A 23723-nucleotide genomic window follows, 5' to 3' on the forward strand; every position below is an offset into this window, starting at 1 on the left:
AAAAGTTGAGCGAATGAAAATGATCATATTGTCCTTAAAACAAGATTGTTAATTAACAAAATTTGAATAAAAATCGCCAGTAGCAAAATTATTTTTCTGTATAAGCTGTGGTGAAAAGCTTATAAGCCATTTAACAGGTATGCTACACGGCAATTGCTTTTGTATTGTGGTCATGTTACTGGACTGCGAATCACAGGGTACCAGGTTCTGTCCTTGCTCATTACAATCCGCCATAAAGTACACGTAAATAGGAAATTTTACGAAGATAAAGGGTCAGATAGATAGATATGGCATTGGTTTTACCACTAAAATTATAGATTTGTATTAAACATCAACCACATCCATCTAAGGGTTCACAGTTTGAGGGTTGGTTCTTCAAATGTTCGCGCGCATGTGACAAATTACATAAGTGAGACTATGCATATAATATTGACATAAAAACTATCAAATTTGCTTCCTTTTTGGATCCAATCCATCAACTAGAAGCGTTCTAAAATAATTAGTTGTCATGATATTTATTTAAATGGTCATCCATTAACTCTTTGATCACTTGTCTCTTTATATCTGCAATAATTGACATTTCATAAAAAGGTTATTCGATTGTATATTCCTTACATGGTAGCCTTTCAAATTAGGTTTTTAGCTATTTAATAAAATAACAAATTATGCACTAATCTTGTGCATTTTATTTTGAAATAGTGATGATAAGGCAAAATAATTAATGATATAAATATAACAATTCGCATTTCCTAGCTTGTTAAGCAACGAAATGGAAGTCAATATATCCATTACTGCTGTGTCAGAAAATCCAACTCGAAAGATTCATCGAAAAATTTGATCTACATAAACTGATATGTTTCACAGCTCGATAAAACCGATTTTTTTTTAACTTCCATATAATTAACATCTTAGACTCCTAAAGCTATTTTGAGCAACAATAATGAACGAATCGATTGGTCCGCCTACTTTCTTAAATAAATGTAATCTGAGGGTGTAGCAAAAAAGAAAATTGAAAACTAATGACTTTATTTAATCCAGTTCCTCTTTGGTGAGAACATTTTTCCCAATAAGCACACGGTCTACATCTTTCTTACAATACAGATTAAAGAAAGCTTTTCAGAAGAAGAAAAATTTAAAAATTGATCCATCATGATTCGTATTTCGTGGATGACATTTTCTAGATATTAAACTGTCCTACTTAGATACAGTTTGAATTTTTCATAAATCTCTTTAACTTCCATCCATATTTGATAAATAGCAAATTCACCCAAATATTATCATATTGGTATGCCTTTTCGAATCACAATGGATGCCAAATCGAAAAGGGGGAAACAGCAACATAAGGTGCATGATACTGTAAAGAACGCGAAGACAGCTATAAGTGTTCGAAAATGATAATTAAAGCAAACGGGAGTGACTTCCCACATACTCACTAATAAAGATTCCAGGGAACTCCTTGCATGACACTGGGGTACAATGATTACGAAATATTTACTTTTGGCATGAATTTGCCTTTTACTCGCCAAGAATTAATCGAGCGATCATTGGCGAGTTTTTTTGACGATTAATCCCTGGCTTGCAGTTACTAGCACTCGAATATCCAATTTGTGTCTTAGGTGCATTTTTCTGAACCAAATTAAATCATTAATAAATTAAATTAATTCTTCTAAATTAAATAATTAATTCTTCAATTAATACCAAAATTTGAGACAAAACTACAATTGTAATCACAAAACCACAAACAAAATTTAAGTCATTGAGTTTTTTTTTTTTAGGGGTGAGGACTTTTGAGTTATCGCGGTTATATGTTTCTGAAAATACAAACCGACAGACAGTAAAAATAGGATTGTTGTATTCTGTTCAAAATTTGACACACGTCTAAGCTCTAGACTTTAAATCTGTATATGGATCTGTATACGGTATCTGAATTAAAATTGTATACGGATATCTGTATATCACGCCCTCTTCATTCTGTAGTTATAGTCTTAATTTATATTTGAACAGCCAGACAGACAAACTTCCTCAGCACGCAGATTGCTCACAATTTGATAGAAATCTACAAATTTGGTATAAAGACCGTATACAAAATTTCATCCGTCTAGCTCAAAGTGTTTTTGATTTCTCTTTGTCAAAGACAGACAGACTGACAGACATTTTCCACAAATGTGTTTTTCGAACTAAAGGAGGTCTAAAACTTGGACATTCGTCAAAATCTCGAGTTCGATTTTTTTTTTTTTTTTTTTTTTTTTTTTTTGACGGTTACAATATTTTCTTTATACTATCAGAAAGTAAAAATCGATAAATTTTCTCTAATAAAAAATGTACATTCATTTAAACTTTAAATCGTTAATCTTTAATTATAATCATTCTATTAAATTATTTGCCTTAGCATATTTTTTTTTTTTCGGCATTGGAACTGACATTTCTTGGCGATATGAAGAAATCATCAACAAATGAATTTAAACTAAATTGAATTTTTCAGCCATAGCATGTCTCAACCTACTAGACTATTGGCAAATTTCAATAAGACAAAGCAAAATAAAAGTCGTCGGGTCTTAGAAACATATAATTTATGAAGTTTGAGAGTTCCTTCAGGAAATTTTATATTTAAAATTCGTGAAAATTTATACTTGAATTTTGAATAAAAAATTTGAATAAGGAATCCCAATATTCATCTAATTTACAAAAGAATCATAAATAATAACAATAATAAAAAAAACGAAGACAATATCTCACGATTTTATTTAGGGCAAGAAAAAAAAGTTTCAAAATTTTTTGAAGAAACGTTAGCTATAAAATTCTTAAAAGCCCCCATAAAGCGAAGGGAAAATATTTCAAAAATTGCAGCTACTTGAACAAGTTTTTCTAAAAAATTGTTCACGATATCGTGACTTCCTTATGGTGCTTTGACAACTAGTGATTGTAGCAAAAAAATTCAAGAGATTTATTTCACTTGAGGAAAATGCAAGACACAATAAATCTTATACTGCACTCGGAAGACGAAGTCACTGACTGTTTCCTCTCGGAATTTGCCTACACCTGGTAATTTTTATCAGTTAAAATATTTTTAAACGCTAGTCAATAAACCAGTTTTTATAAAAAGCAGTGGGTGCATGTGTGTGTAGTCTTCTGTATCCCGTTAATGAAGAAGACTTCGGTTGCTCACAAAGCCAGGGGAAGCCATGACTGGATCTCATAATCTAACCCAAATCGATTATTACATATTGCATCCTTCAAAGAACCGATTATGTTGTAATCTGATGGTGCCAGATCAGAGCTGTATAGAGAAAGGAGTAGTGCCTCAAATCCGTCCAATAAGAAACTAATGCCAATGTTTTTTTGGAATGTGAAAAGGCCGACTCGAGTGGAGCTACAGTCACGTGCTACAATGGCGAATAACGCAAGTTACTATGTGGTCTTGAAAGATTTAATAAACTGTACAAGTCATCAAAAGTCTTGAAGAGATAACCAGATTAATATCAGGATCGAAATTAAGAGCAACAGTAGAAAGTGAGGTCCGGCTTGGCTATGAATTTGGCTGCCCTATCCTCCATACAGCTCTGATCAGGAACCATTGGATTACTACATCCCCGGCCTTTAGAAGGAAGCGCTACATGATCATCGGCCCAGGATAGCTAACTAGGTTCTGAAAGTCATACAGAATTGGCTTCGTGAGGATTATAAATCTTAGACAGCCTACAGAAACTGACTGCACAGTATCAAAAGTGTATGCGAAAAGTTATAATTGGTAGTTCTTCGTTTTCAGGAGAAAATAATAAAGTTACGTAAAAATTGACCTCAATTTTGGACTTACCCAAGAAAAATTGTTTACTCCATCTTTTATACTTTATTACTAAAAACTAATTTTTCAATATTTTTTCAAAAAAATTTTGGAATTAAATTATCGGGAAATAAACAATATGATAGTGAAGACACATCTAATAATATAATTCATATAATCGAAACATTTTAGCCACAATTTCGACCATTATGTTTTAATTCCAATGGCTTTGAATTGCAAAGGATGAAAAGATAAGTTATTAAATAATAGCCGCCTTTGGTCACAAATTTATTCACTGAATTAAAAATTTTAATTAAATATTTTGTGTAACTTGATCTTAACGACTTCTTTCGCAGGAAAATATCTTGAAATTTTGATAGGCATATAACTCATATCATTTCAGAATCTGCCTTACACCATTCTCTTTATTCTACTATGTATTTCCCCAATTTTCAGTCATCTCGCCTAAAATTCGAAGTTTAATTTGAAATGGAAATGATTAAATTTCCAGAAATACAGAACTTTTTTACTGAAGCCAAAGATTTTTTTAAAAAAAATATGAATACAGAAAAACTGAAGTTCAGCACCGAAGTCTAATATGCGTTACAAAATATTTTTTCATAATTTATACAATATTTCAGAGGTTTATTATAATTTCAAAAATAAACAGATGATTTTAAACGATCTATACAGCATTTTGAATGCAACAATCGTAGAATAAAAGTTCAAAATTAAATGTTCATTGAATTTGTGACAAATGTGAACATTTTTGTTTTCTTAAAAAAAAAAAAAAAAAAAAAAAAAAAAAAACCTTAAAATGAATTTAGACCTTGCATATTTATTTATATGCAAGCACTGAGGATGCATAATATGAATGCATTTAATTGTCAGAAAAATTAGGAAAACACAAAATAGTTTTTTAGAGTTTTTAGTTTTATCTTCAAATCAGCCTAAATGAATTCGAATTGCAGATAATACTTTAAAATATACTTTAAGTAACTTCATGCTCATAGGGAATTCGAGGGATCAGAGACAATATTCGGATTACTGATGAAATAGAAATAAAAATATTCGAATTACGAAAGCTACATTACACTTATTAAATGTTTACCGCCAGGTAATATCTAGCATTAAAAAAAATACATTTCAGAAAAGAAAACTTTTATTTATTTGAAAAATAGCTGGCGTTTATAATTGAAATTCAGCACACCAGGTCGATATTTGCTGTAACGACATTTAAGTAAATTAATTTGATATTCATATTAAACAATTATCTTTAAATCTTGATTGAGATAATGTTATTATATTTTTATTAAAAATTAGATTGAATTAAATAGACTTTTCTAGCGTTTAACAAATAACATAAAAAATTTGCATTTATACGTTACAAATATGAAATTAAGAAGGAAAAAAAAAGGAGTGATATTTGGCGTAACAAGTAAATAAATTAATTCGATGTTCGTATTAAACAATTATCTTCAAATCTTGATTGATATTAACAGCTGTTATATATTTATTAAATATTGGATTGAATTAAATAGACGTTGCTAATATTTTAACAAACAACACCATGAAAAATTGGCATTACAAGTAGTGTGCTATTCAATGAAAAACAATCCGCCACATGCATTTTTTAAATTTAGAATTTCCGAATAAATGAAACTAATGGACAAATATAAATTGCTATTTATTTCATCTAATGAAAGCATACATAAAACGGTCTATACAAAAATTGTAGGGCAATAGTTTCGCAACGCTGCATATCACTTCCCCAGTGCGGTCGCCCGACACGCCATATTATTTATTGTAAGATTCCTATTATTTGGCAAAAATATCGTGCATCACGACATCATTACACGAAATGCAAAATCGGCATGCTATCAGTCAGCAGATTGGGCTCTTTTTTCTATCTTTTTTTTTATTATTTGGCCCCATCTCGATAAGCAAATAAATATTGCGTTTTGACAAACATTTTGATATTCATTTTAAATTAAAAAATACTTTTTAAACGAAATATTTAGCTATTTGAAGTGTTGCAGAAATAGTGCTCATTTTTTCCCTAGGGAATGAAAACTTAACAAATTAAACAAAAAAAAACTCTCCCTAAAACTTTCTCGCATACTCTCTAAAAAATTTGTCGTGCTAGAGAATGCCTTAAAAGGCGTTGGCGTACAAAATTCATGAAATATTAACTTTTGGCATGAATTTAGCATTTTTACTAAATCTATCGTATCATCCTTGGCGAGTTTTTTGGCAATTATTCTTTTGCATGAAGTCAATATTATCCGAAAATCAAATTTGTGTTTTAGACATGTTTTTTTAAAACGACTGAAACAAAAATTTGACACAAAACTGCATTTGTAATAACAAAATTTCATACCAAATTTGATATATTTAAGCCACTGCGTTTTTGAATTATCTTGTTTACATGTTTCTGAAAGTACAGGCAGACAGACAGTCAACCCACAATTGGATTCGGCTCAAAATTTGACAGATATCTATACTATCTGTTTATAGAATTTTATCTGTATAGCTCTCTTCGTTTTGTAATTATCGTATTAACTTATATTCGAACAGCCGGATAGACGGACTTCCTCTGAACGGATTTTGCTCAAAATTTGATAGAAATTTGAAAATTTGGTGTAAAGATCGTAAATCAAATATCAACCGCCTAGCTCAAAGCGATTTTGAGTTATCCTTGTCACAGACAGACAGGCGGATATTTTCTAAAAACGTGTTTTTCAAACTCATGTATATCTAAAACTTCTAGATTCGTCAAAATCTCGAGTTCGTATTCTTTGATGATTACTATACTTCCTCTATACTAATTATACGAGGAAATAATTATTCTTTGCAAATCAAAAGTTCATAAATGTTCTTACAAGGCTTCACTGAGTTACAGGATGGAACAGATTATTATAAACTCTCACTAAGGAAATCATATGTATAGATTATGCCTTTTTTACAACCTCCTAATAATTTTTTTTGAACACATGCGATGTTTTTCATACAAAAAAAAAATCTACTAGCGATGTAAATATTGGAAAGATCAAGAAATCGTATTACCGATCAACCTCGCCAGGCGTAAATCTGGCAGCGTTATTCTTAATCACAGAAGAGTTCCCCGCACCGATAAAATGAGTTGTCATTGATTAGAATAAGAACAATTATACTGGCAACACCTACACAATAAACAATTCTTATGCTTCTAGTTAAATTAAAGCGAACGCTGGGATGACAGCCTTTGTTGCTAAAAATCCCTTAATCCCCCTCATTCAAACAAATAAACAAACAAATAAAATAAAGTTTTCACTTTTATTTACTAATACACTTACATATTCGTATAAATAGCGAAATATAAATAGATTTAATGAAAAAAAAAACGTAAAATTATTTTAATTCATAAAAGTTCTAAATTACGTTACAAAGAAAAAAAATTATCAATAATTTCATTACAGTAATTCAAAAATGGCGATATTTTTGGCGAGCAAATGTTTGTTTTCTTCAATGTTCAAATGGGAAGCCATGAGGCTTGGCGAAGCTTATTTCTCTAGATATGACGAAATTGCATAAAATTCGATCCCCAACCTCTCCGATTATAAAAAACATGCAACTGCTTCAGGCGAATTATTAAGAACTATTACATAATTATAATTTGCGCTCTACCACAGTTAAATTTTGAGTACATAAGTTTAATTCTTCATATATTTAAATTTGGGACTTTTTTACTATAAATTAAATTATTTTAATTCAAGGAATGCGCCGTCATCATTTGAACCTTCTTTCTGAAGTGAGAGACGGCACACGATTCAACAATTTGCATTTTAAATATTAATAAAATGTATTAATACGCTTAATAATATATTTACAGATAGTTAAACAAATGTTGCTGTTCGAAATTTACTATGAAGATCGAATTCCGACAAACAAATGATAATTCCTTTTAATGAGAAAGTACCACATTGTTGGGACGCCTCTAGGAAATTGTCTTGAGTCATATAATAGTAAGGCTGATTCTGACCTTGTCTATGCATTTTTCCTGAGGCAATGTGTATGTACAAACTAAGTACAAATAGGGAGTGATATATATTAATTTAAAATCTGATTCTTTTCACCCACTCTAAATGCTTCATTTTTATTGAAACAAAATCTCATCTCTCGCGTTTAAGATTCAATAACTAAATGATTTCCAGATTTAAAGCATTCGGCGATGAAAGAATTATTTATTTTTATACGAACAGCACTCGACAGACGTTGATAACAATTTATATTTTCCTGCACCTGGTTACACAACATTCTCCTGCCGGCTGGGATCCGTAAACCACTAGAAATTGTCGGGACAACAGTCGGTGTATCGTAAAGAATTCATTTAGATATGACCTAGTTTTCCTTACTTGGAAAAGAAAAGTTGTTTAAATTAATGTTTTTATAATGTTGTACGAGATATAACTTCATTCGTTTTGTTAAAAATCACACCACGACTCTTCAAAGTTGTAGTATTTCCTATCACAAATTGTTATTTATACAAAAAGCATACACAGAGGTAATATAGTAATCTTCGAAAAATTAATCATTAATACTTTAAACCTCCTTATTGGAGGAATTATATGTCTGACTGTCTAATCTATAACAAGCTAAACGAATGAAATTTAGTATGTTTATCATCAAAAGCCATGGATTTCTAACCAATTTTTTGTGTAAATCCGTCTTCAGGAACTCATGTCTGTTCGCCTGCCCATATCCATGTGAAATCTTCCCCGTGATCTGGGCGCCCCGGGTTCGAATCCCGGTTCGGGCATGATTCTTCTTTATCTGTGAGGTGTGTGAATGTGCCCCCCTGTAAAAAGGGGTTGTACAAGCGAATGTGTGTGAGTTCTTCATATGAGCTAAAAGTCAGACTTCTGCCCTCGGGTGCTCAGGGGTCTTTATCCTCAGAAGCTACTTCACCCCCTTTCCGTGGTAACGCGGACACGGCATAATCATCATCATATCCATGTGAAGATGATAAAGCAATTTGCTATTTAGTGAGAGATTTTCTAGATGTGAATCAAATTTTGGATTAAAACCGATGTTGGATTGTCTGTCTGGTGATCTGTTTATTAATGGGCAATTATTCAAATCCGAAATCGATTTCTCAAAAACACTATAAGCTACATAAATGAATTTAAATATAGGATTACTCAAACTGGAACTCGATAACACAAAAACATAGCTAATGGTTGGACTACAGTACAAGATCTTTATATTCAACCTGTAGACTTGTATCCAAATTTAGACCAATTAAATCCAACAAAAGGTATACCATTTGTTTTTATCTCCATGTAAATGAGATAGCTCGAAAATTCAACAAACTAGATAAATGAAATTTATAAGCTGTTGAGAAATAAAAGATCCTAATCGAATTTTTTCAAATAATCAATTACATAAAAGAGTTCCAAAATGCATGCTCTATTCCTTATATCACGAATTGTGCAAGAAAAAAGTCGAATGTGGAGCAATCCCATGCGATAATTGTATTTAGCAAGTTTGATATTACTTTAATTAAATTATTAAATAACAAGATCTTTGGGGCCTTAAAATAAAATAGCAAAATGTTATAAAAATTATATAAAAAACAATCTCCGTTGTTCGATAATCAAATAGACATGTCTGTGGCTCGTAAATTCATCGCAGAAATCTAGAAATGAAGTCTACTGATAAAAGAGACTATTGCTTAGTTGGGCATACAATTTCAACTATTTTGAGTCAAAATAGAGCAAAAATTTGCGAAAAAATGCGTTTAGTAAAAGTGTATGCATATAAATACATTCATCCATCCGTCCATTCACGCATTCATATATATGTATACGATTCGAAACCACGCGAAGGTATTTTGGGAAGAATTCGTAGTTTTGAGTTGAGATCAAAAGACGAGGGTGGTATCTGAGTCGGCAGCCACCTCCCGAAATTTTGATTCTACATTACAGGAAAAACAGTTGGCTCGACGAATTTAATATGTACCGGATCCACTTACAAGGCGGTTCTTCGCATTTCGGTTTCGAAGCCGTACCGTCTGGCCACGAAGCTGAAACATTATCACAAGACCATCATAGTCCATACTTCTATTGGAAAAATAGTCTAAATGACGTAAAATATGTTGCAGGAAAGTCACTGAAATTAGTATGCTATGTTTTAGTTTATCTTTATTTCTTTCTCTTCAACTTTCTGGAAACGCTAATTTACTGCAAAAACAGATTACTGAGTATTGATTCGGTTCTTTAATTGGAAATTTTAAATGATGAAATGATTGTCTATGCCAGTGATTGTCTATGTCCTATGTCTTAAATGATTGTCTATATCCAGTGCAGCGTGTAGGAGTACCTATTCCTAATCATAAATTCGAAAATTCGGGCAGTTATATGGCTGTCAGCTAAAACATAATAAAATGTATAGCTAATTAAAGGTGCCAGAATTAAGTACGAGGGTAAGATATTCTCTTTTCTTTTACATAGTGTTTCGTCTAGTTTTAAAAAATGATGGGACATTCCTTTCATCCTCATTCTAGGGGAGTTTACAAATAGGAAATGAAACAATAGTGCGCCATCAACCATTTTTAACCACATATTCTTATCTTCTCATTTATTGCTTATTTACTTTAAGCAGAACTCTATACTATGGATGATGACCGCGGCCGGCTCCAAGAGTGTACAGCCTATGCCGCAGTAGAAGACACGCAGTGAAGGAGTGCCTATTCTAATCATAAATTTGTGCACGTGCAGTCAGTTGGAACATAATAGAACGGAGAGTTAGCCGAGAGCACCAAAAGAAGCTAGAGAAGCCCATTCTTTTTTCCTTTCAATTGAGACACGAAACAACAGTACGTCATGTATCATTTTTAAACCTATATATCTTCTGTTTATAATTTTCTTCTGCATTTTAAATCTAGATAACGTCGTAAAAATACTTGGATACTTTGAGCTTACTGAAGGTTAAATAAAATACAATATATGATACTATATAAAAGAAGGTGGGGGCGCCACAGTAATTTTCGCACGGGGCACAGAGTACTTTAGAGTCGACCAAAAACCTTGTGTCCATTATCCGTTATTCATTATTCAAATCCATAATTTTTTTTAAAAAATGATATAATGTGAAGCCGCAAATGAGGGACTTACCTGGGTCCTCCATCTGTGACATTTGGCTGCGAATCTTGTCTGTTGATTTTTTGTACCTGGATATCACTATTGAGGTCCGTTAGACTTCTTTCAAATTCGTCTATCACCTTCATGGCCTCCTTGTCCACGTAGAAATCGGGGTCTTCCTCGTCTGAGAAGGCTTCTCGGACTTGGGGATCTCGGCCGCTCGGGTGGGAGGACATGCGCTTCAGAACCTCCTTCACCAATTTAGGGCTTCGCAGGGGTGTCGTTTGCTTGCTACCCTTTTGAGAGTGGATTTCGGCTGATGTCTGTTTGCCATCCAATTGTTCACGATTCTGAAATAAGGGAACAGCAATCAATTATTAATCTTTATGAGTACGTGATAAATTTGTGACGGATTGTTACGAGCGAGGATACAACCTGGGACCTTATGGTTAGCAGCCCAGTAACATGACCACAATACAAAAGCAATTGACCGTGTGACGCAACTGGCTTATAAGCTATTAACTGGCTTATAAGCTTTTGCTACAAATTCACTTCAACTGTGTATTTAAATAAGTTCTTTCTTTCACACGTAAGTTCTAAGACCTTTACTTTATTTCAAAGGTAAACGCATTTGTACCTAATGAGTCACTCGAATCTTTACCTTTCAAGAACTCAAGAAAGACAGCAGGAATGGTCTCCCTGGAACGTTCTCGCACACTCTTCAATTAAGGTCTTATCCCCCCTTCATCTGCATAAAATTGTGGAACATTGATAAGGCTGTGGTGAAAGCTTATAAGCCAGCTAACAGCTACGCTACACGGGCAATTGCTTTTGTATTGTGGTCATGTTACTGGGCGGCGAGCCACAAGGTCCCAGGTTCAATCCTCACTCATTCTAATTCGCTACAAGGCTACAAATGGTATTAATGAACAGTAGTCACGAAATATGGATCTTTGGTGCGAATCTAACATTTTTACTGAATCTATCGTGCGATTATATATATTGAATGTTTTTTTGTCGACAGAATGAAATTAAAATACGATACGGAACTATAGCTGAAAATTTAATACGGAACTATAGCTGTAGTCACAACATAAATATCGAATTTCATTGATCGAAGTCAATTTATGAGTTATTGCATTTACGTGTATGCTAAAATAAAGTACAATCTTTTGACAGATTTAGCCCAAACTTTGAAAAGAATCTATAAGTTAGATGCTAACCCTATGTACCAAATTTTATCTGCCTAGCTCTTTGCGTTTTGTAGTTTTGTGTTCAGCTGTACTCAAATAGTCAGAAAAACAGAGTTTCTATGGATGAATTTTGATAAAAATCTGTATATTTGGCAGTACATCCATGTACCAAATTTAAGCTGTCTAGTTCAAAGCGTTTTTGAGTTGTGTTTGCAGACAAACAGACATAATGCCAAAAATGTGTTTTTCGAACTGGGAAAGCTCTGAAATGTGGAGATTGTCAAAATCTCGTGTTCGAAGTTTTTGTTGATTACAATATTTCTTCGTACAAGAGAAAGTGAGAAAAAGTGATGACTAAAATCTTTTCAAAGGCTCAAAACTTATGAAGGCAGAACAAATTTCGTCTTTTAAAGATTCCCCCTTGCCGGTGAATGCGTCGTCTTCGCGTCTACCAATTCCACCTGATTACAATAATACTTTTCCTAAAATTTAACCTCCTAAAAATTTCTTAAAGCATTGAACAAATGTTTTTACCGTTTACAGATCGTATGAAAATTAGAATAAAAATTTTCTGTAATTTAATAATGACTCCACTGCCCTCAAATGCTTCCAACATTGCTCACTTTATTTCAAAAGTATGGGAAGTTGGTTTCATATACAAATCATTGCATGTTTGCTGCCTTTCAATTAATTTAAAATGAAACCGCTAAAAGTATAAGACAAACAAGTAATTATCCTGTATTTCAGACGACACAGGCTATTTCTGGCATAGCAGACGACACGGAAGAAAAAAAAAAAAAAAAAGCCGAGTTTTATAAAATCATGAATTGGTACCAAATATAAACATCGAGAAGTAAAAAAGAAATTCAAAAAGGCTTTAAGATAGTAAAAATACTATAGAATTTTTACATAAAAAGAGAATTAATCGACCTCAATAATGACAGACCTCAATTCCAAAATTCTGAAATCCTTGTTCCCGTGGAAATGTATTATGTCTGGTATTAGTTATAAACGAAACCTTGGCTGTAGCAAATATTTATCACAATAATGAACTTTCCCACGATCCCTTTTGCAAATTAAATTACGTGTCGACAAAGTCTTTTCTAATACTGTAATGATTCATTTTTGTATTATTAACCCATTAAATATTTTTTTCTCTTCATTTTGTATATACCGAACTATCTGCTGACTTCCTTTTTCGCTCTAATCCAATTTTTTAATAATTAAAGAGTCAGATATAATTTTATTTACTAGATTTTTTTAACAGAGGATATTGAATAACTCAACTAATATTTTTAGTTAATCGATTTGATGAAAAAATTCATTTTAGAATAAATTTCCAAATATCTTTCTAAATTCTTTTTAATTTCATTTTTATGCATATTTAAATTATTCTCACACCTTATTTAATATAAATTTAAACAAGTGTTACAAAAAAAAAGAAAATTAAGTAATAAAGATATAATTATAATTTTAGTTATCATTCCTGTCATTCTTTAAATGCATATGAATTTCACGAATTTCCTTTCATTAAAGATCTTACAAAAATTTTATTTTTAAACGTGATTAGCATGAAAATATAACTGCCAGAAAATAACAAAAACTCTTGAATAAAATACTTAAACTGCGCCGATTCGCTTAAGAGGCACGCATTTCTAATAAAAAAAAAAATAATGAGGTGAGTTCTTATCTTGACAGTTTTCTCCTTCGCGGTTTTTCTTTGTACTGAATCGATAAGAATCTGTAGACAGGAAATTCTTATTTTTTTCCACCTTTCAGACATTTCCCTTTATGCCACCAAATTTCAATTTCCGACATCCGTCCGATACCTCCTCCCCCTAAAGAAGGGCGGTATATACTCCTCTCCCTTAAATGGAGAAAAGGAAGAACCAAATGATCCGCTTTTGCAGTATCCACTTGCTAACTAAAAGATGACAGATAATTTTATATTCACACAATGTTTTCCACCAGAAGTTTCACTTTTTTTTTTATTTTGTCGTGCATATCTCGGAGTATAAAAGAGAAGGTATCTCAATTGTCAAAAAAATTCGAACTCAAGATTTTGAAGAATTTTCACGTTTCAGGTGTCTTTAAGTTAAAAAAAAAAACATATTTTTGAACTTTTGTGTCTGATCAACAAGCGATGAAATTTTGGATGCAGTTTTAACACCAAATTTGCAGATTTCTATCAAAATTTGGACGAAATTCGTCGAAGGGAAGTCTGTCTGTTTGTTTCACCACATGCAGTTAAATACGATAATTCAAAAAACACAAAAAGCGATATGGATGAAATTTGGCATATGAATTAATCATCAAGATTGTAGATGTATGTTAAATTTCAGACCAAAATCAGATGGGGGGGGGAGACCTTTTTATTGATCTTTATATTCTCCTGCATATGAAAGCGATGACTTCAAAACATCAATTTTGAGATAAATAAATATTGGTATGCAGTCTTGTAGCAAAAATTATAGATTTGTGTCAAATTTTGAATCCGATTAATGGAAAGGAAAGTGTCCAAAACGTATACTAAGTTTTTTTCATTATATTACAGCGGATGCCTTACTTTGTCAATATAAATGGAAGTCGGGAGAAAAAGGGCTCTCATGCTTGCGGATTATCATGAGTTTAGAGGGTTTGCTGCATTCCTCTTTAATTACACCACACTATCACTTTGCGCATCTATCTATAAGTACACTCTCCTTTATCTCCTTTTAACCAATCAGCGGCGTAACAAAAATAAATAGTATTAGGGGCAAAGTATTCTTCGGGTTGTCACATATGATTTGGCGCCAAAATTTGAAATAAACATTTTATAAACTGTTTGCGATTGTTAATCCCAAAATTTAATTTTAAAAAAAAGAACCTTCTATTACTAGAAATGCTTTCATACGTACAAAAAAAGGGGGGGGGTGTTGTTTTTTAACTCAATTCAATTTTATGCAATAACTATTACGATAAATTGAAGCAATAGAACTTTTAATTGTGGCTAAAAATCAAGTTAGTCGGTTTCAGTGCCTCGAAAAAGAATAATAAAAATATTAATTTAAAAAAAACTCTTAAAAGTAATTTTTAAACATTTTTTAAAAAATAAATAAAACTATGATGGCCCTTGCAAAGTAAATGAAAACACGGAATTTAATTATTCTGAAAATAATGCTGGAAAAGAAAAATCGCAAGATTGCTCAACGTTGTGTGGATCCTAGACAGTTATTAATCCAGACTATACTAGGATCCTAGGCAGTTGCCCAGTCTTTAATATGGCCTAGATTAGGATCATAGACAGTTACCAATTTATTAATCTCTTAAATTTAATATAAAAATGTATTTCGTAATATAAAAATTGGTTGAAAAAATTCAAAAATTAATGCTTACTAAAAGAATTTTGTTAGCGTCAATAAGGTCTGCAGAATCGAAATATTGAAGACAAAATATGAACTGTTTACAAATAATAATAATGAAAAGAAAAAGAAAACGTTAAAAATAAAAGAAAACAATAAAATGACTGCACAAAATCTTCAAATCAAGTAAACAAAGTCTACTATAACCCTAAATATAAATTATTAATTTTATGTTTAAAATAGATAATTAATTGAATAAGGATAAAACATTATATTAGAGTAGTTATCCACGACACTAAGTCACCAACTATAACCCAAGTATGAAGAGAATTATAAATTTTCATCTGAGATTTTACATTAAAAAAGTAAAACAAAGCTTTGAAAGAACGATTAAAGAAAAAACCTTGCCTCATCAACATTCACTTTGTCACTTATATCTTTCTCTTGAGTCTGACTCTGTGCACTGAACTCAGATGGCATGTCCGGCTGTTTGGGCGTTAGCATAGTCCGGCAAAAATCCTGAAGTCCGGACACCGCCGCGGAAGGTCTCCGCTCACTGTAACCGCAGCTGTATCTCCGGAATCTGGGGTCGCCGAAGTACACCGGCTTGTAGCGGAGTTCGGGGGTGTAATGGAAAGTTTTATTGGCGGGAAGAGAGCTCAGGACAGACGTGGGGGTGGTAGAAGTGAAGGTGGACTGCGACGGAAGGGATGTTCGCTCCCAGCGACTCTCATTGGCTAGAAAGGGGAGGAAATCGTTTAGTTATTTTGAAAATGTAAGGAAGAGAGATTTTTTTGGAGGAGTTGGATATAGTTAAAACTAGAAATCTATACTGGATTCCTTTTTTAAAATTTAAGAAGGATTGATTTAAAATAAAAGTTTCTAATTAAAAAAATGATATACTTTTCGCTGTGCTACACGGGGTCTTTTCGAAAACTTTGCTGCGAAATTAAGAAATGTTGTGATATCACTTACGAGGTGGTCCAACGGGAAGGGATTCTGTAGTTTTTCTTCTGGATGTGGGTGTGTGGTAGATGCCGAAGAAAGTCCCTCCGGAACACTCCTGGCAGACGAGAGATCTAGCAGGTGGTGGAGGCTTCTTTTCTGCACTTACTGGCAAGCCGTCTCGATTGGCATAGCTTTGACTGGTGGCATCTGCAAAGACAAGATTGAAAATGAAAGCAGAATACGTACACGACATAGAATGGATTTGGGTCTTAAATGGTAAAAATGGAATTTGATTCTAATATAACCTCTTAAAATCTGTGTTTGTTCAAAAATTACAGAAAAATTCTGGCACAGCACTTTTTAAAAACAATTATTGCATTGTGAATAGTCTGTTATGCAGCAAACTGGAGTTTTTACAAATATGCGTACAAAATTTTATACGTCTAGATAAAAATTGAGCTGCTGAGCTCAAATAGTAATCAGGACAAGCTTATTATGATTAATACTTATTTAATTAATACTTATAGTAAGCCATTAATTTGATCTCGAGATTTTTGTGTGTGTGGTATTTTCAAAGTTATTTTATTTTGCGCTTTCCCATGCAATCGAACTTATTCAAACAAATCAAGTTTAAATTTTGGAACATTATTCTAATGATATTCCCAATTAATGACCATTTATTTGTAAGCTCTATATTAAACTATTTTGCAATTCTAAAAAATATGTTATATAATTAAATGTTATATAATTAATGTTATATAATATACTATACTATACTAATGTTATATAATATACTATACTATACTAATGTTATATAATATACTATACTATACTAATGTTATATAATATACTATACTATGTTATATAATTTAAAAAAATCCCCAAGAAATAAATGTTATTCAGATAATGTAAAAAAAGTTACGATATTTTTCTTTCTTTTTTTTGTCTAAAAATGCTTTTAAATATTGTTTTAAATGTGATATATTTAAGCCAGTTTTTTTAAAAACGACCCGCAATTAAATGTCTTGGTATTTCAGTTTCTCTAAATTTGCTACACGAAATGACTAATATCAAGACTATAAATTAATCTCAGTAAAGTCTCAATTTAAAAATTAGTGAAAAAATATTTGGATTTAAATGTTCGAAGAGGAGATAACAGATTCCAAGACTTGCAAACTTAAAGGTTTATTAATCCGGTTCTGAGTTTAGCTGATTTTCGATGGCATAACTTCATTCACTTAATATTTCTTTCAGCATGAATAGCTTTACGATAGAATTTCGGGAAGAAAAGTTCAACATTCAAAATCAAGTTTGAGCAAAAATAAGTGTATAGAAAGTCTTATTCTGCTCTCAGTCCGTTAAAGTACTACTAAGTCATCTCGCTAGAAAGGCACAGTAAATTAGTAAACAGGTGTCAAGTATAGTCCTCATCATCAAATCATGATTAAAAATGACCTCTTAAAATGGAATTCCTGTTATTTCTAAATGGAATACTAATATAACTGAACTTGAAATTCAGTACTGTGAATTTATAGTGAGCTATAATTTATAGTCCAAATAAAATAGATTCAGACTTTAAAATTATTGCCCTCAGACGCTTTATTTCTCTCTTTCTCTCTCTCTCTCTCTCTCAACATGATAATAATTGGCATTAAAAATGAGTTCAAATTAATAATGGCCCAATAACTAATTTTTAAATCAGAGATAGGCGCATAATTCTAGTTGAAGAAAAAAAAATGCTCTAAATGATATATGGAATTATATATCATGTTGCTCGTATCAATAACTGCACTGCTGAAAAAAAATAATGAAATCTAGATTTTTATACTATTTCCCAGACTTATTAACCATATCTCGTTGAATATTCTTGACATACTAACATTTAAAAAAGAGTTGCACTCTTCTACAATTAAAATTGACTTGGCTAAGAAGCTATGAATTTCGTTAATTTAGTCAATCAATGGCGCTATCGCGCAACGCGAGTTCGCAAATTGTACAGACTAAGTCTATGGCAAAGGACACCGACGTGCTCTGATTGGTTTAAGCCTTGGCATCTTTTTGGCAATGTCTTGCACTCATAATAGTCTAGTTTTCACTTATTTGGCTCAAACTTTGTACCTTTCATTAGTTTTATGGAAGATACGAGTGAATATCAACACGATCTAATTTTTATTAATATAATTGTTTTCTCTAAATATTACTAGTAATACAATTAACTAATGTTGTTTATGCACAGAAGTATAAAAACTAAATGAAAGTAATTACTCAACATATGATGCAGCAATTAAATAATTCTTATTTTTCTATGATTTTCGTGCCTTTATTAGATAAATTTATGCCGTCATTGAAACTTATTGCTGACCGTTTGTTACTTTCCCATCAACTACATATGGGGAGATGATTACTGAATGCCCAAAACGTATAAATATGTAAGCTTTAACGGAATATGTGATTTCGTAGCTAATTTTTTAGGTTATAATAAAATAATATTAAGAAGAAACACATACAAAAAATATTTTTAATAAATTGTAATTTTTATATTTCCTGAATTTAGGTTTCAGGATTTGATCTTTTCTGCTGTTTATGTGTTCCAGATTAATATTACATGTAAACCGTAAAAAATAGGGGGGGGGGGGGATAAATTCACAAATTTTATTTATTTTTATAAAAATATATTTCGGTATGGCATCTTTTTGGCAAGACATTGCCAAAAAGATGCCAAGGCTTAAACCAATCAGAGCACGTCGGTATCCTTTGCCATAGACTTAGTCTGTACAATTTGCGAACTTCTCGAGCAACAATCCTTCATTCTCTCCTATTTGGTTAATCTTCCTCGATGGTGCCATTGATATGGTCTAAAATCCTGTAAAATAATGATTATTATTTTGCGTGCACGATCTATAATTAAGGAGCTCTGATGTGGAATGTATCAAATTTAAACATATAATCATCGATAATCTTCAAAATGTGGAAAATTTTAAATTATGGATCGTTATATTACATGTGATAAAGGGGTTTTAACAGCACATATATTTTTTTAGTATTTTATCACCTTTATTCAAACTTTAATAAAAAAAAAAATATTTAAATTTCACAAAAATCCATCAAAAAACTGAAATGACTCAATCTCTTTCATGCCGAGTCTTATTTATTTATTTTGAATGAGACAATTTTTTCTTCGACTTCTAGGATAAAATTAAGCAATAAGGTAGTGGATTTTGGATTCACTATCCAGATATACAAAGTGGAAGAGTTTACTATTCAAAATCAAACCAACTGCCATCCTCAGATTTATGTAAGGAAAAATTGCCTTATTTGGGGTACCTAAACCTATTTCAATTGTAGCGATCAGGAAAGAAATTTTAATAAAAGAAAAACAACTAATAAGATTGTATAGAGTTAATAAATCTTCAAAATAATGTAATTAATATTTGAGTCATAACATGTTTCATAAGACCATGGAAAAAAAAGCACAAAAATTAACATTCGAGTACTAGCACGTCTCGAAGAATTTATTAGAAAGCTGTAAAGAGATAGATTTCAGTTGTTTGTGATTCTCTTGTTTTGACCATCTAATTATATTTTAATGCACAGAGATAAAGATAGTATTTTAATAAAAAGTATCAAAATATTGTTTTTATTTCTTTATTTTTAAAACAATACGAGTAACTTTTAGGAGACATACTTTAAAAAAAAATAAAAGAAGTAGTATATTAATATTGTGTCACTGATGAAACTGAAAAATATGTTTTCTTAAATTGATTCACTAATTTCTTTGAGTACTACTATTAAAAGCAAAAACACGTTTTTATTCACAAATTCACACCAATGAGCAATGCATGAACCCAAGTGTGACATTCTATACGCTGTATCATTTCTTCTTTTGTTTCTTCATACAGAGCATCAAACCACATTGTTTTAATTTTTGTTTTATTTCAACCAACATTTGATGTCTTTAATGTTCAATTATTGTAGGGTTGTTTTTTTTTCACTTGCACCAACTCCAATTTATAAAGACTAGAAGAGTTATTATAACCACTTTCTGGGTTATTCCAATTTAATTAATTAAGCATTATTTGTGGTACCATTTGAGCAATTATTATAATTATACAAAAAAAATCACCCAGCCTTAGCGTTAAACCGTTTTAATAAAACTATTTAGGAAATTGCAGCCTAATAAGTTTTCCCTCTTAGGATTTAGTAATATTTTTTATTATTGTCTTTAAAACAGCAAGAAAACAATTAATTTTTTTATTAAAATGTTTGATTGATGATATCTAAAAGTAAACACTTATTCACTAACTGCAACCACATAATGATTTTTCATAAAAATAATTTCATAAATCGCATTTGAATTATTACAACATAAAGTTGTCTTTATTATAAACCAAATACTAAGTAAAATAGAGAAAAAGTTTCCGATAGAAAAGAGGTTATGGAATTTTGCATGAATTAAAAATAATTGTTCGAAGGAAATGTTTAGAACCCCTGTCTAGTAAGTAATATTTCTAATGCTCCAAAAATGCAGTTCTTGGTTAGGAAAAAAAAAGAACGCGAAATCATTGGAATCGTGCAAAAACAATAACCGTTGTATTTACACAACATAATAGCATACAGTGATTCAGTTCCACTGCTAGCGTGACACTCTTGCCCCATGAGCTACGTGGTCAATGATTACGTCGACAATATTTTTTTTCACCCCAAGGACTCACACAAGCAAACACGTGACAACAAAATTAACTGCACCGCGGCAAAAATGTCGGGTGAGCATGATTCGACATCAATATGCAATCGCATGCGCACGATGCTTCAAAAATGAGAAGCAATTACCGATGCAGCGGCAACAACACAACAAAAAAAAGCTCTTCCCAACGGAAATCAGTAGCTTGGTTCTGGAATTTACTACTCAAAATAGAATCCTACCGTTAAAAACGCCGGTGCTTGGTTAACTGGATTTGTAACTACTCAGTGTTAAAAGGATTCAGACATTATAAATACGATTTTTTACCGAACTGTATATGGTTTTGTTATTATATTTTATTAACATGAGTGCAAATAACTGCCTAGAAAACTAGTTAAGTATATTTATTTTAATTTTATATTGTGTGAGGTAGTGAATAGGTTCAGTAAAAAGTCTGAGTTAGTGTAACAGTTATTTATTTAGCAGTTACGTTACACACAGACAATTTGCACGCAAAACTTTGAATAAGTTTAAGAGATAAGTAAGAGCATGGATCAAAGCATGCAGTACATGCCGTCGCTAGATTTGAACTGAGTCATAGCGCCACAAGGCTTCAGAGGACGCTTTCTCTGACGTCATCATAGTCAGTTATGGTTAGCATTACAAGAGTAGCTACAATATTTTATTTATTGGTTCATTTATTTTTGATCAAATTAATCATTTCGCGATGTCGCCATTTTGATGCTATTTCGACGACTGAATCGAAAATGTATTGATCTTCTTTATAAAAAGCCTTCAAGAAATGATATTCGTAATCCCCCCCGGGGGTGTTGCGCCTTATTAGATAGAGACGGTCGGATGTAATGTCGATAACAATAGAAAACATAAATGATTAAAATGAAAAAAAAAAAGTAATATAATTTTTCTTCTTTCTCTCCAATTTCGATAAAAAGTGAATGATGCAGATCTTAATCGAAAGTGTTTTACTCAGTGGACTGTACCCCAGGAGCATCTAAAGGGGATGGTTTAGTTTAGTTATATTAACGACCCATTTTTTAAAAGCAACGTTAGGGCTATTTTGGGACGGGCCTCGTAATTTCGAACCGCGGTCAGATAACGAGGGTGACACCTGAGCTGGCAACCCTCTCTCCCAACTTCCGTGCCGCACTAGCGGAAGGACGTTTCGCCGCGAAGGACTGAACGTGCACCAGATCCGCTTATACGACGGTTCTTTTGTGGAATCGAGTCTTCAACCTGAAGCCCTTTGATGCCGAGGTCGAGACCTTACCACCAGGCCACAGCGGTCCTCGAACGAAGATGAAACTGAAAATTTATCATACTGATTTTATTTTTTAAACCAAAAATTTACTGATTTTGTTTATAAAAGTAACAATTCATATCTCTATAATTTTAAATATTAAAAGTGGAAATTTTATTAGGAATAGCAACTAGACTGCCATCGATTTTGTTATGCCATCTAAACGTAAAATTTATGCAACTGGATTTTTATAATTTTTGGGAAATAAAAAATATAATGTTATTTACATTTTCCAAGAATTATAAAAATCCAATAATTTTACTACATTAATGGAAACACTATAAATTTCCAGGTATTTTACGTTTTTTCTTGATACCTACTGAAACTATAAAAGTTGGCATTTCACTTGAAGATGTAGGAGCATTAATCGAGTCACACGCAATTGTAAAAGTGATAGAACATAACCAGAAAATAGCTTTTTTTTTTCTTTGCTCCTCAATTATTTGCGTAAATTATTTAGATATTTTTGTTACCCAGTAATAGTGAAAGAAGAATTAAAAAAAGGGGAAGAATAAAAAGATGAAGACTACAAGAAAGTGCGAAAATAATAGAATATTTAGATATATTACATATATTATTTAAAATTATAATTTAAACTTTCACGAACACAGAATTTAGAGGATAACATTCTTTTCCCTTTTCCAGTTAAAAAAAAATCGGTTCATGAAACAATCTGGAAGATAACATTAAAATTCAATTCAATTTTTAGTTGAATAATTGCAAGCTTCCGTTATAAGTTAATGCGAAATTATTTTAATACTGTTTATGCGGAACTAATCGAAATATAAATTAAAATGTTTATGGATATATATGCATGTTCCACATCTCTCCCGAAACAATTATACCGAATTTAACCGAATTTTGCATCAATAAAATTTAAAATAAAAGATAGAATATTGTCAATATTTCAAAATTAACAAAATATTAAATTAAAACCAAAATTGTGCCTTTCTCCCACAATAACTTGAAAGACAATTCTTACAAAAAAGATTGCACCATATTAAAATTCAAATTTTACTTTTTTAACGATATCAATTTCATTTCATACAATTCACAATTTATCCTTTGATTGTGACTATTTTCTTCAAAAATTTAACGCAGACGATTTTGAAGTGAGGAAATATTGCATCCTTTGCTAGGAAACGTTAAGACTTTGAAATACTTACACCGGACTTTTAATATTGTTTTATATTTAATATGTTTTTTCACAATGTTTTATTGGTTTTAAAGAAGTGATTTAATGATGCTTAAAATAAAATAAGTTATCCACACAAATTCAAATGAAAACTAGAAAAGTAGAGCTTTCGTGAGCAAATGAACTATTTTTTTGTTATCATTAT

The 23723-nt window shown here is 31.6% G+C and overlaps 1 protein-coding gene across 2 annotated transcripts in view; it reads right to left on the reverse strand.

Annotated features, from left to right (window-relative positions):
* The window catches only part of LOC129967077 (heat shock 70 kDa protein 12A-like), an 86955-nt gene that overhangs the window by 22995 nt on the left and 40237 nt on the right, over window positions 1-23723 (reverse strand). For both annotated transcript variants that reach the window (XM_056081742.1, XM_056081740.1), the window contains exons 2-4: window positions 16412-16591; window positions 15845-16173; window positions 10936-11252 (exon numbers count right to left, since the gene is read on the reverse strand). In XM_056081742.1, coding sequence (XP_055937717.1) covers window positions 10936-11252; window positions 15845-16173; window positions 16412-16591 — 826 coding nt within the window. The remainder of the gene's footprint in view (window positions 1-10935; window positions 11253-15844; window positions 16174-16411; window positions 16592-23723) is intronic.

Source organism: Argiope bruennichi, chromosome 4 (assembly GCF_947563725.1).
Source record: "Argiope bruennichi chromosome 4, qqArgBrue1.1, whole genome shotgun sequence".
NCBI lineage: Eukaryota > Metazoa > Arthropoda > Arachnida > Araneae > Araneidae > Argiope > Argiope bruennichi.